At 39.6% G+C, this 11,956-nt stretch overlaps 1 protein-coding gene across 3 annotated transcripts; it reads right to left on the bottom strand.

The window, feature by feature from the left end:
• Positions 1 to 2,062: 2,062 nt before the first annotated feature.
• Positions 2,063 to 9,645, bottom strand: LOC140945925 (uncharacterized). Of its 3 annotated transcripts, XR_012166771.1 has the most exons (5): positions 9,330 to 9,645; positions 7,338 to 7,549; positions 6,385 to 6,722; positions 4,403 to 4,708; positions 2,063 to 2,653 (listed from the first exon to the last, which is right to left on the bottom strand). XR_012166771.1 is itself a non-coding variant. In XM_073394990.1 (3 exons), the coding sequence occupies exons 1-3, from the start codon at positions 9,454 to 9,456 to the stop codon at positions 6,633 to 6,635; spliced, it is 429 nt and encodes a 142-aa protein (XP_073251091.1). In that variant the 5' UTR covers positions 9,457 to 9,645; the 3' UTR covers positions 5,689 to 6,632. The 3 variants fall into 3 exon arrangements, 1 of the variants encoding a protein (XP_073251091.1); XR_012166772.1 differs by lacking the exon at positions 6,385 to 6,722; XM_073394990.1 differs by lacking the exons at positions 2,063 to 2,653; positions 4,403 to 4,708 and having other exon boundaries at positions 5,689 to 6,722.
• Between the last annotated feature and the right edge of the window lie 2,311 nt (positions 9,646 to 11,956).

An 11,956-nucleotide genomic window follows, 5' to 3' on the forward strand; every position in this document is an offset into this window, starting at 1 on the left:
AAGCGAAAACGGAAAAGTAAAAAAAAAAAACGAAAATCTCAACCGAAAAGCAAAATGGCTAAGTGAAAAGCAAAAACTAAGTTAAAAACAAAAATGGGAAAGTGAAAAATAAAAACGGAAATCTCAACCGAAAAGCAAAATGGCGAAGTGAAAATCAAAACGTGAAAAGCGAAAACGGAAAAGTAAAAACGAAAAACGAAAATCTCAGCCGAAAAGCAAAATGGCGAAGTAAAAAGCAAAAACTTAAAAACAAAAATGAAAAAATGAAAAATAAAAAGGAAATCTCTAAGTGGCCCCCCCTGGGCTTCCGTAGGCTTCTGTGTACAGGCTGATATTGTGTATTCACAGAGGAGTTTTTCTATGCATGATTTTCTCAGTTTGTAGTACTTTTCCAGCGAAAATGGATGCACTGCTTCGTATGCGTGCTCATCTGTGGTATGAGCTGTGGTAAAAGGAAACGTAGCTGACATCAAAATAACAGCTACCATTTTCTTGTCTCCAGTTTTTAATATTGTTGATTGATTTATTAGACTCGTTTGAAAGAAAAAAATGTATAAGCAAATTTCGCGGGATAATCGATCTAAAGAAATATACTGCAATCTGTGAAAACGCCGTTGTATAGGCATAAGGGAGTTACTGTTTTTGGCTTATGAGCTCTTTAGAAATCTGAATTTTCTCACAGGTCGACTCCAGCAGGGTATCTGTTCAAACTTGTGACATATTTAATTATATGTCAGCAAAAGCACAAAACCAAGGCAGGCGCGGATCTACACCGGTTTCATCGTTTTACGGAAATCGCTCAGATTTTTCATCATATATTTTTAATTTAATAAAAAAATTTCCAAGCTAAACTCGAGAGATGAAATAGTCCGCTAATTTGCAAGGCTTCATCAGAGGGGAATGCCTGGCCAATATACTGTTTGAATGACTCAGAAACCTACAACCTCGTCCCCAGGGCTTTTCCCTTAAAAAATGGGCGGGGCCCCATTTTTTAAGGGAAAAGCCCTGGGGACGAGGTTGAGAAACCCAGAAAAGGGGACTTAAGGGAGTTAAATCCAAAAAATATCCTGGGTGAGCATGAATGAATCACAAAACCAGAAAATGGTTTCTGCTTTTTTTATAGCCATTAAGTCCTGGAGTGCCCAGGGGGGGTTACTTGGGTTAATTTTTGCTGGGTATGTCCCGCGGGGCTCTCAGAGCCCCTACCCCATTATAGTCTATTCTGTGGCCAATTATAGACCCCATCTTAGTCAATTTTGGGAAAACATGTAATTTTCGCGATCCTAACTTAGTCATTTTCTATTTATGTATCTACCTTATATTGAATGAAGAACACTTTACTTTTCACATACAGTACAAACATTCTGGTACGTTTGCAAACCGTACATATGAAGAACTGTCTTGCACCAAAAATCAGAAAATGTGCGACCCAATTCTAGAACTCTATTGAAAATGCGACCACATTATAGTCACTCCAGTCATGAAAATGCGACACCATCCAGCGGTACATCCCCATCAACCTCTTATCACCGTATAGGCCATTATAGGGAGTTCGCCTCCCCCGGAACCAAGGGGGGCCGAAAAGCGAACTAAAGAGAAAACTCTTTGAAATGCTAGAAAAAGAGGATGACTATATTAGAGTTTCTGATATTACAGGGCAATTCTCAAAATCGTAACATGGTGTACTTCCGTATGAAGTACAGTCTGCCTTCCTGTCTCACTGTGGCTATAAACCACACGACAAACTAGATTGCTTCTAGGATTGTTCGTTTAACATATATATATATATATACAATTTTCTTTTTTCTCTTGTACCCGCCTCGAATAGCCTTCGCTAATTGCGAGCACAAGCTTTGTAAACTGTACTTAATTTGAAATAAACTTGTTGTTGTTGTTATTGTTGTTGTTGTTGTTGGTGTTGCGGGGCCATGAGCGTCTCAGGGAAATCTAAGGTGATGCACACACAATACCGTATGACGTCACAAATCAATCAACTTTCTACTTTATTAGTTTATTGTTCAGCAAATGAAGCTCACATATTTTTTTTCAAACTGCAACAGATTGTAACTACAAAGATTTCCGTAACATAAATTCTAGTATGTTACAGACCTTCAGATTATTTTTTGTAGTAATAACAGTAATGAAGTTTCAAGTCTTTTCCTTTCACAATTATTCGGGAAAACAAATGGTGGATCTGTTAGTTTGACTCGAAGTATAGAGCCTGAAGACTGGTATCTAGTGTTTTTATCAGCGAGGTCCCACTTGAAGAACTCATATCTTACATTCATGCCATGAACATACTGACACTGAAGGCCGCGCTGTAACAGGACAAAAGGAGCAGTCTCGTTCCCAGTCGTCCTCGGCGATTTCGGATGTGACGTCACCTGTCAAGCTTGTCGGGAAAATTCGCCTAGGCTATCGCGCTCGGTTCCAAGCCTCCTCTGGTCACTCGGATAGCGCGAACAGGCCTGGGTACGAGGCTGCAAAAGGAGAGTTCGTGGGAAGATAAATGCGTTGGCGGCGAATCCATCCGAGCAGCAGCAGTAGAAGATTTTAGTGTCCCTCCCGTACTCGCCATCTGGCAGCGTCCCCCAGTAAGCGTTTGCGTTTTTTCTATTTGCGTCATCAAAAAAGATCCATCCCTCATTAAAACCTGTAACATAATGAAAAACAGTAGAGATATACATTGTAAACAGGGGTACCCAACGAGACTATAGTTCAAAAACACTTAAACATAGCATTGTTAAACGTATTTTAGTATTTAAACGGTAGACATACGCATTTTTATCCCCTAAAAATGTTTCATCTGTTCGGATTTCCTAGCTGAAAGTCTAGTGATCCGAAAATTATAGGGATCAAAACTTACTTTTTGAAAATTTCAGCCAGAAAAAAGGCTCCCAAAAATTCTAGGTGACCTAGAACTCTATAGCCCATTGATTAGCTTCCCCAGCTAAATTAAAGACCTTGACACAATCTGTCTATCTCTAGGAGCTACTCATAATTTTTGTCAGTCCAAAATGTATCATACACCATACATTATTTGGCGAGCTTAAAGGAGCTTTGTCACACAATTTGCCAAAAATTCGAACATCGGGAACTGCCACCACTTGAGGCAGAGACATAAAAATAACTGAAGGATTCAAAACACTGAAAAGGTACATAGAACTTGGCAATTTAAAATAAGACGCGGGTCAGGGACAAACTTGAAGAAGATGAAAAAGGATTGGAATCAGGCTTAAAACTTGCTTAAAACCTAACAGTTTTTCAAAGATTAAATTTATGTTTGCTGATTTGCGTTTGTTAAGAATGCTTGGGAGAAATATTTGTTTGGCACGAAGCTGTGATTTTGTTATTTACAAGCAGTTTCTGGGCACTGACGTTGAGTTCAATAGCGAATAAAACCTGATGCGTAATTGGCAATGTTAAAAGACCAAAAGACTAGTGAAGACAGATATGACACAGCCCTTTTAAGGAATTATGGCTATTCTTTTTTTAATCCGACATTGCCGTTTTTGCCCGGCTTGATCTCTACAAAAAGGGAGACCCACTGTGTCCACAGCGTCCTCATACTTTTCTTACAGACCAGCGTCTGCGTTATAGTGAGCATAGGGGATGCTGAATTGAAGTTATATACAATGATATGGAGGCCATCTTCCAGCTGATCTTCGGGACTTACAGCTGTCGGTAACAGAGAAATATAGATGTATGCATAAGGAAAGTCCAACTCTACTTTCTTGTTTCTACGAAACATACGTGGCATATGCAGGCGCTGCAGTTGTTCCTTTTGCAAACAGTCGCTGCAAATTTTGAGACACTCAGAAAATTTTTGACCTGTGTCCAGTTAAATGAAAGAAGTTCACAAGTCAGGAACGAACCCGGGCACTTCCATCGTATGCTTATCTCTTTTCCTTAATCACCACTACATCACCCTAACTTAGAAGGGAAAAATTTCGAAAAATTTAACTCAGCATGTATTCAAAAAGACAATCTTATGTAACAGGGCACATCTACAAAAGGTGACCCTTGCCGTTTTCCTAAGTTTCAACGTAACTTCAACTCGTCGCACCTTCCATAAAACTATTTAATTGAGTGAATTTCCAAATACTTTTGTAATTTAAATCCAGAGAATATATTCAATCTACCATGATTAAAGGCTTGATCACCAGTGGTGACATAGATGGTTAAAACTGGCAACGACCGTTTTTGAAAGCGAAATAGGCGCATGCGCTTCGAAAGGGAGAGGTGCCAAATCAGCCTTAGAAGAAGGACCTCTTTAGCAGCTTCGTCGAGCCCCTAAATTCTCCCCTTTCTACGATCCTTCCCTTTCAAACTCCAGGATGGGCTCAGTAGTTCATATTCGGTCACTATGAACTAGAAATATCCCTAATTAAAAGGTTCTTACCTGAGGGACACTTTCCTTTCTTTAAAATGCAGTATTCTCGTTTGGGCCAAGGAAGACTGAATTTGGACGATCCTGCATGGTTGGGTTTTTATACAAAAATAAGGTCGCACGTTTTCTTTTCCGTGAAAGCCAGCCAGGTCATAAGGATTGAACCATTTACAGGGAAAAAGGTCGGTGTGTCGTGATAGCGACTTCCCTCGTGCCACACAAATCCAGAACCTTTTTCCTCCTTCGGGCATCCTGATTTTGGCTTAGGGAGGCCATATGTGCCTCTAGGTCAAAGAAAGGGTTTAGTCACTTTAGGATCTGAAATTGAACAGAATTCTTTTTAGAACTGGCTTTTAGCTTCGATCGCTTTGAGTACAGTCGACTCTCCCTTAACGGGCACCTCTATAAGACGGACAACCCTGTAAAACGGACACCTAGAGTTGGTCCCTGCCTTTCCTTACCGTGACCCTCTATTTGACTTTCTATAAGACGGACATCTCCCTAAGACGCACGGTCACTTTGGCCCGCCCCAAAAGTGTCCGTCTTAGAGAGAGTTGACTGTAATTCTAATCAAAATAACGCTCTAACCGCAAACCACTAATCACCATCATCATCAGCACAAGAAGAGCATCATCATCAGCACAAGAAGAGTGAAAAACTACAAGCTGGGTAAAACTGATTGCCCATTATTGGTTACTTATGGTTGACGGAAAAGTCTTTGTCCCTGTGTAATATGCATCATTATTCATGCATTCAAAATATCTATCCTATTCTGATTGGTCTAAATGCCGAGTCTAATTCTTTATATTGAAGTAGACTTGACCAAATTTGAACGTTGTTTGCTATAATTAATAAGAATGACATCGTGAAATAGTAGTAATGTGAAAAAGGGATCACTGACGTCACACTAAGACCGCAGTATATGTCACACTTCAAAATCTTCTCGTAAAAATTGTCTTGCAACAATTCCAGCATGAATTATTTATATGTTTTGATAACTACTAAGTTGGTTTTATCAATAGTCCCTAACGAGAAAATGGGTTGTTCATCAAGTTTAAAATTTTTTGGCCTAATACCCTCCCGATTTAGTAGACATTATCGATCTAAAACTCACTAATGCGGCGGTTCAGTTATATTAGTAAAATAAAAAAACCAACAACAAGCCAAGTATATTATAGGCAATCCGATTAAGCATTTTAATGCTTATCAATGATATTAAAATATCATCGATCTCTTCACAAATCATTTGAAGTGTGTTATCTCGACACTAATATCAAGACTGGCGACAACACAACACACCTTTCCGTATCAGCATCTACGATAAGAGAGAGGACTTTGCATTTCGGATTGTCAACTTTCCTCATATGGACAGCAACATTCCCGCCAATCCAGCTTACGGTGTTTATATATCTCAACTGGTGAGATATGCTAGAATTTGCACGTCCAAAGTTGACTTCATCAATAGACTCCGTGGACTTTAATTACGACTCAGACAGCAAGGCTTTGAAACTAATCTGCTTCAGAAATCATTTAATAAATTCTTCAGTCGCCATGGTCTTATCGTCGAGAAGTATGGTGCAGCCTTGCGGGAGATGAGATTAGCAATCCAGGCTTGAATTGCACCATCGTATCCTTAGATTACTTATTTATTGCATAGTGTTGTATTTCAGTTGTATCTCGGTACGTGTGCGCGTGCGTACAATTTTATTTTGAGCGCGCGCATTATTTGTTTATTTATTTAATTGACGTGTACATTTAGTTCGTTTATTAACGTCTTAATTTTACTTTGCGTTATTTTCCTCACTTATACATTGTCCGTGACTGTGCTGACATTGTGGGTGGCTCCTCCTAAAATGTTCTCGTAATTGGTATAGGATTTAATGGAGCCGAAACCAGTTGTGGAATTGCACGCATTTTAGGCATCCTACTGATGAACAGTTGCGACACGTAGATATATATTTTTTATCAACTAAGATAATTTGCAGTCTGCCTACTTTGAATTGGCCTTTTTCAGCCCCTTTAAGTTGAGGATATGCTTTAAACAGTTTCTCAACGTTCTTCTTAAGTTGACTTAGAGTATGGACGTTGAAGTTACAGTTCGGTTGTTGCTGTAAATGCTTTTTAAAGAAAGCAACTCTCAAAGCATTGTATATCGGTTCCAGCTTGATTCGTATAGGAGGCCGCATATCTGGACCTCCACTCTTGTAAACCTTTTTACTGGAACCAAATTTGGTATTTTGGTTCATAGATTCCTTGAATGTTTCAACATTAACAGACAACGAGGCACTGATGATCCTCCAAAACCACCACCAACAGACACCGAGTTTCCAAGCTGCAAGTTAATTTTAAAAGCAAGTGAACAGAGTGTGATATTCGAAGTCTTTTTTGACACGTCTGTGAAATCTTTTAACCTTCCTCTCCCCTGGCATGAAGTAAAAATACTATAAAAATGTAAGGCGCAAGACTCGCCTCAAGGAGTTATTTCTAGCCTTTCGCAGCTGTTATAATAATAATAATAATAATAATAATAATAATAATAACAATAACAATAACAATAACAATAACAATAACAATAACAATAATAATAATAATAATAATAATAATAATGGGATCAAATCAAGATTCAAATCAACATTTTATAAAATTGCTGTATAATTGAAAGCCTAGAACCTAGCAAAAGAGGTGTATTTTGCAAGCCATGATTTAACGGCGCACGTAGATAAATTTAGCTAAAAACCAATATTAATAATCCTTTGTGAAGGGGGGGACGGAGGAAACTGACCAAGTTTGCCTCTCTGGTTTGTTCGAGGTTGTACCTGGCGTGCACTGAAAAGTTCTTGTGTAGAGGTTTTTTTTTAGTGGTACGTAACCGCAAGATTTCGCTTCTTAGTCACCCAAGATTCACAAGTTGGAGTAACAAACATGTGTATCACTTGACTACGCTTACCGTTCCCCAGTCGTCAATAAATTGGAGATATTTTTGTTCATCGTATTTCTCTGGCAAGTGACAAACTTCTGCAGCAAATTCTTCAGACACTGGATACTCCTTTTGAACTGACAATGTCCACTGGAACCGAACTCGACCTCGATTGCACACCTTTGTCTCGGCATAATACACGTTGTGGTGCTTCGAAGTCTCTCTTTTCATCTGTGCATACCCTAATTGGAAAAGAAAAAAGAGAAAAAAAAAACAAAATACTTGCAGGAATATTTCAGTATTTCAGCACCCTTTTTACTTTACGATTGGCAGTAAACGGTTAAAACTGTGTTAATGGTAGCGGTTCCTTTCAAGCACTAAGATAATAGGGACGAACTGATCAAGAGAATACCTCGGACGGGGGGGGGGGGGGGGGGGGGCACTAAGGTATTTTTTGGGTGGGTATGTGCCGCCCGGGAATCCAAATTGGCACCCCGTTCTAAAAAAAATTCCCCCTAAAATTGATACCCCGTTCTAGAAGTGGGCCAATTTTTTATACCCCGTTCTAGAATTCGCCCTAAAACTGATACCCAGTTCTAGAAATGGGCCAATTTTTTATATTCCGTTCTAGGGTGCAACTGAAGAGTACAACAGTTTGCTTGTTAACGCATTGAACCGTAGTTTTAAAAGCAATCTGTCCTTGAATAATTTCAAATGGCTGCTTACAAAAGAGGAGCTTTTGTGCGTTCGAAATATTATACCCGTTCTAGAAAACGCGTCTGAAATGGATACCCCGTTCTAAATCAGGAGCTTCAAAATCGCGACCCCGTTGGGCGGCACATACCCGTATAGGTAATGTATGGGAGTACCCCCCCCCCCCCCCCCCCCCCCGAGGAGAATACGCAGATTAAGTAAGACGCAGGTGACGTGAAAAGAGAGAATAATGACTCTGCGGATCGCGTGTATCGTGCTAGTTTTCCCGGAGCCTAATACGAGCTATGGAAAATAAAGATAGATCTCTGAGTTGAAGGTGACTTGAAGTGCTAGCACAGAAAAGCAGAAACTTACAAAACAGCTTATAGTTTCCGTTTTACGCAACACCCCCTTACATGTACCCATAATGGATCGGATTTCTAAGAGTCCAACTCAAGTCAGAATTACATAGACGTTTCAGTTCAGTACTACTGCTTTTTATGAGTTTTTTGGCTCCTTGCATTATTTTAGCACTGAGCTGTCAGTGAAAAAAGTGAAAGTAGGCCAGAATTGAAGGACAACACTAAAATCAAGCACATTGAACGCTGCAGATAAGAGACTGGCAAGCATTGCTGATAGATACATCGATCGGTTTTCGTGTCTACAGTCACAAAGCAGGAAACAAAATTAAGCGGGGGTTAAACCATGAGTAATAAGCGATTCATGCAGGGCCTAGAAATCAAAATAGACAAGGTTCTAAAATTCAGACAGTGGTGTTGGTCGTACTTGAGCTCAAAGAGAAAGAAAAGCTCCACAGTCCTCCTGTGTACCCAGCTCAAAAACAAAGAGTCAATTATCAGGTTATAATGTCACATTGTCGCATTTATCTGGTAATTTACAGTACCAATATCTTAATGATCAAGTAGTCGGTTTGTTAAAAAGCGGAAACAAAAAGGCTGATTGGTTGAGCTACTATTGGCTACATGTTACAGCCCACTAGTAGCGAAAAGCGCCGGCTTTGAAAACCAAAACAATGGCGGCTCAAACGCGTTTAGCTAGCTAAAGTTGCTTTGTCTCGATATTTTTGACCAACTAGTTGGATTTTACTAAAACAAATTATTCCTCTCGCTCTCATGGCCTCTGAGTCAATAGCCCATTCGGTCTTCGGCCTCATGGGCTATTGACTCAGAGCCAATTCTGGTTCTAGGACTGTAATTGTTAATTATTTAATCAACGGCGTCGTCGTCTCAATAATTGTAATTCTGTGTTATGTTTTTCAGTGTGTACATAAAATGATTAGGTCGCCAAAAATTCGAGAAGAATTCTTACCTTCAGCGCCCACTTCTACCTTCAGCTCCTCTTGATAACTTTTGGCGCCAAAAACCGCCTTTGTGCTGTTTTCCTCCACGCATGAGTGAAAAGGGGCAAAACTGACCTGATCCGGGACATTATACATCTTATCGCTGGACAACTTATTTGTCTTCCATGTCAGCTGAAAGATCTTTCTCGTAGACAGCAATCCAGGATCAATACCTCCAATGCTGCGCCACCCTCTGGGTTCCCTTTCAGCAGGTTATAGCCAACGCCCACAAAGTAGAGGCCTTTAGGTGGATTGTGGACGGCATACGTGAGGACAGGAATGCCAAAAATGAGAAAAAATTCCACGAGATGCATGGGTCTCATTTAGTAATCTTAATTCCACGTTGAAGTAGAGTGCGCGTCTTCGCCTAATGAATTGAAAATAAAGGATAAACAGGCTGAGGAAAACTGATTTTTTTCCCCCAAGAAAATGCAGCATTAAATGCTGAACTTTATTTCATCGTGGATGCTTTCACGTTTCCGTACTGGAGACTAGAACGCTGATTTCTAGGTGGACATCATATTTGAGCCATGCGGCCAAACACAAATATGACTTTGCTCAAACCATAGTTAATTGAGTGGAATGGTTATGAAACCCGTCAGACTCCTTTGTTATATGTTTTTGTGGACCTGAAAGTGCGCAACGTTCAAAAGAATTCCTATCATTTTGATTGTATTGACCAATAAAAACGTTGCATTAATTTATTCCGTAACAATTTGCCAACAGAAAACAAAGGATTGTGCACTTTCAGGGTGCTTCCAACATAAACTGCAGTTCTTGTACTGTTGTTTTTATCATTGATGTTTGCCGCTTTTCATAACCAGTCTCCTCTAATAACTATGCTCAAACCAATGGCATTTTAGAGCCCGTAATGGAAAAGAGGACTGAAATGTCAACTAACAAATAGTTGAATACTTAGACTTTGTCCCTTAAACCTGTCGTTTCGCTGAAACTACAACGAAGTTTTATGGTCTATCCAAGAATGGCGAGTCTCGCAAAATATTACTCGGGTCTAGAGTAATAGAATTATAGCAAAATGCACCAGGCAAACTCACAAGAGATGCCAGCGACAACTCCAGCCAGGTATTAGCACTGGTTTACAAGAGCGAAATACTCAACTTTTATACCGACTGAACTTAAAACGAATGGGCCCAACGAACATGAAAGAATTTACAATAACGATTACGTAACTCGACGCCGAGAAATAATGTTTTTTTAAAAATATGCATATTTAAGCTAACCAAAAAATAAAAAAGAAACGAAAACAAGAAGAACTCATCATCAGGCATGTAAAGGTGATAACAAACAATTCGACTATTATGCAACAATAAACCATGAACAAAAAACTCTGCCAAGCGCTACAATTGTCTGATTTGACCTGTCCAATTAAAAGACTCATGAAATGACTATTATTAACAATGGTGTCACTTTTTTGAAGAGAAACTAACGGCCATTATTGGTGCAAGAAAAATGATTTATTGAAGGCAAATATGGTGAAGAAAAAATTGAAAATAGTTTCGAACGTTTTAAGATCATGGGATAACAACTGAGCAACGCCTCCGGTCATTATTTTTAAGAAAGAATTTATTCTACAGGGTGAAATAAGGTGTCTCGGTATATTCGGAATGAAAAGTTGTGGAAACTTGAGGGCTCAAATTCCACGTTTCCGCGGATGGGGTAAAACGGGAAACGTGTTAGATGAAAATGGAGCAATGTTTCGTGTTTCTGTAGCGTTTCTGTTGGCTAAAATGTGACAGCTTGTTTACTATTGTGTTTTGTGTTTGTGTTTCACTCTTTAATATAAAACACAATATACCCAACAAAGGCGATGAAACTCGTCTTCGCGAATTGTCGCTGTTTTTTTTATATTTGGAAGCTAGCAATCCAAATCGCTTCTACTTTTTTCTCTTTACTTAAGTATACATAACTGATATGGATTCGCGGTTTATCAGTTATGTTTATGTACGTATACAAATGTTCGCAGACTGAATCAGAGGCTTTGTCTTAGCACTGAAAACTGAAGAAAATGTTTAGATAATCGTAGGCTCTTGTTTGAAAGCAAAGATAAACAGAATTAGCGGAAAACGTTACTATGTTTTCATTTAAACTATGCTGCGACATCCTTTTCCTCTTTTTGGATACATTCACAATGATGAACAAACTTCGCGTAAAGAAAGAAATTCTTTGGTCACTTCAACCTCATCGGCTCAGGTTAAAAAGAGTCAAAAGCTGCCGAAGTCTATTTCTGTACAATTCCGTGTAAACGGGACTAAAAGTAGCAACCGGATAGTCCCGGGGACGGAGCACTCCTTAACTTGGCCTAAACGGGCACGTACTGCTCAGATGAGCAGCGTACGGTTTTCAGGGTCTTGCGGGACAAACGCGGGAAATCCCGAGTGGGCAAGGTGAGCCCATCTTCTCTGCTCGGGTAGCCAATCAGAACGCAGGATTTGCTTCATCTTGCCCGCTCACGAATTCAGGCATATAATAAATTCTGTTTTTTAACTTCTCCGACGGGCAATTGATACTATGGAGGGAATTCACCCAACAGAGGTAGCGCAAGACAAATTCAAAATTCACGTGGATCGAAAGCTCA

Source organism: Porites lutea, chromosome 8, assembly GCF_958299795.1.
Source record: "Porites lutea chromosome 8, jaPorLute2.1, whole genome shotgun sequence".
NCBI lineage: Eukaryota > Metazoa > Cnidaria > Anthozoa > Scleractinia > Poritidae > Porites > Porites lutea.

Excerpts from the sequence above, each read along its gene's own strand:
- LOC140945925 (XM_073394990.1), bottom strand. The coding sequence starts at position 9,456 with ATGTATAATGTCCCGGATCAGGTCAGTTTTGCCCCTTTTCACTCATGC. Across the intron at positions 7,550-9,329 it reads GGTAGAAGTGGGCGCTGAAG|GGTATGCACAGATGAAAAGA; the intron begins GTAAGAATTCTT and ends TTTTCCAATTAG. Across the intron at positions 6,723-7,337 it reads TTATTGACGACTGGGGAACG|CTTGGAAACTCGGTGTCTGT; the intron begins GTAAGCGTAGTC and ends ATTAACTTGCAG.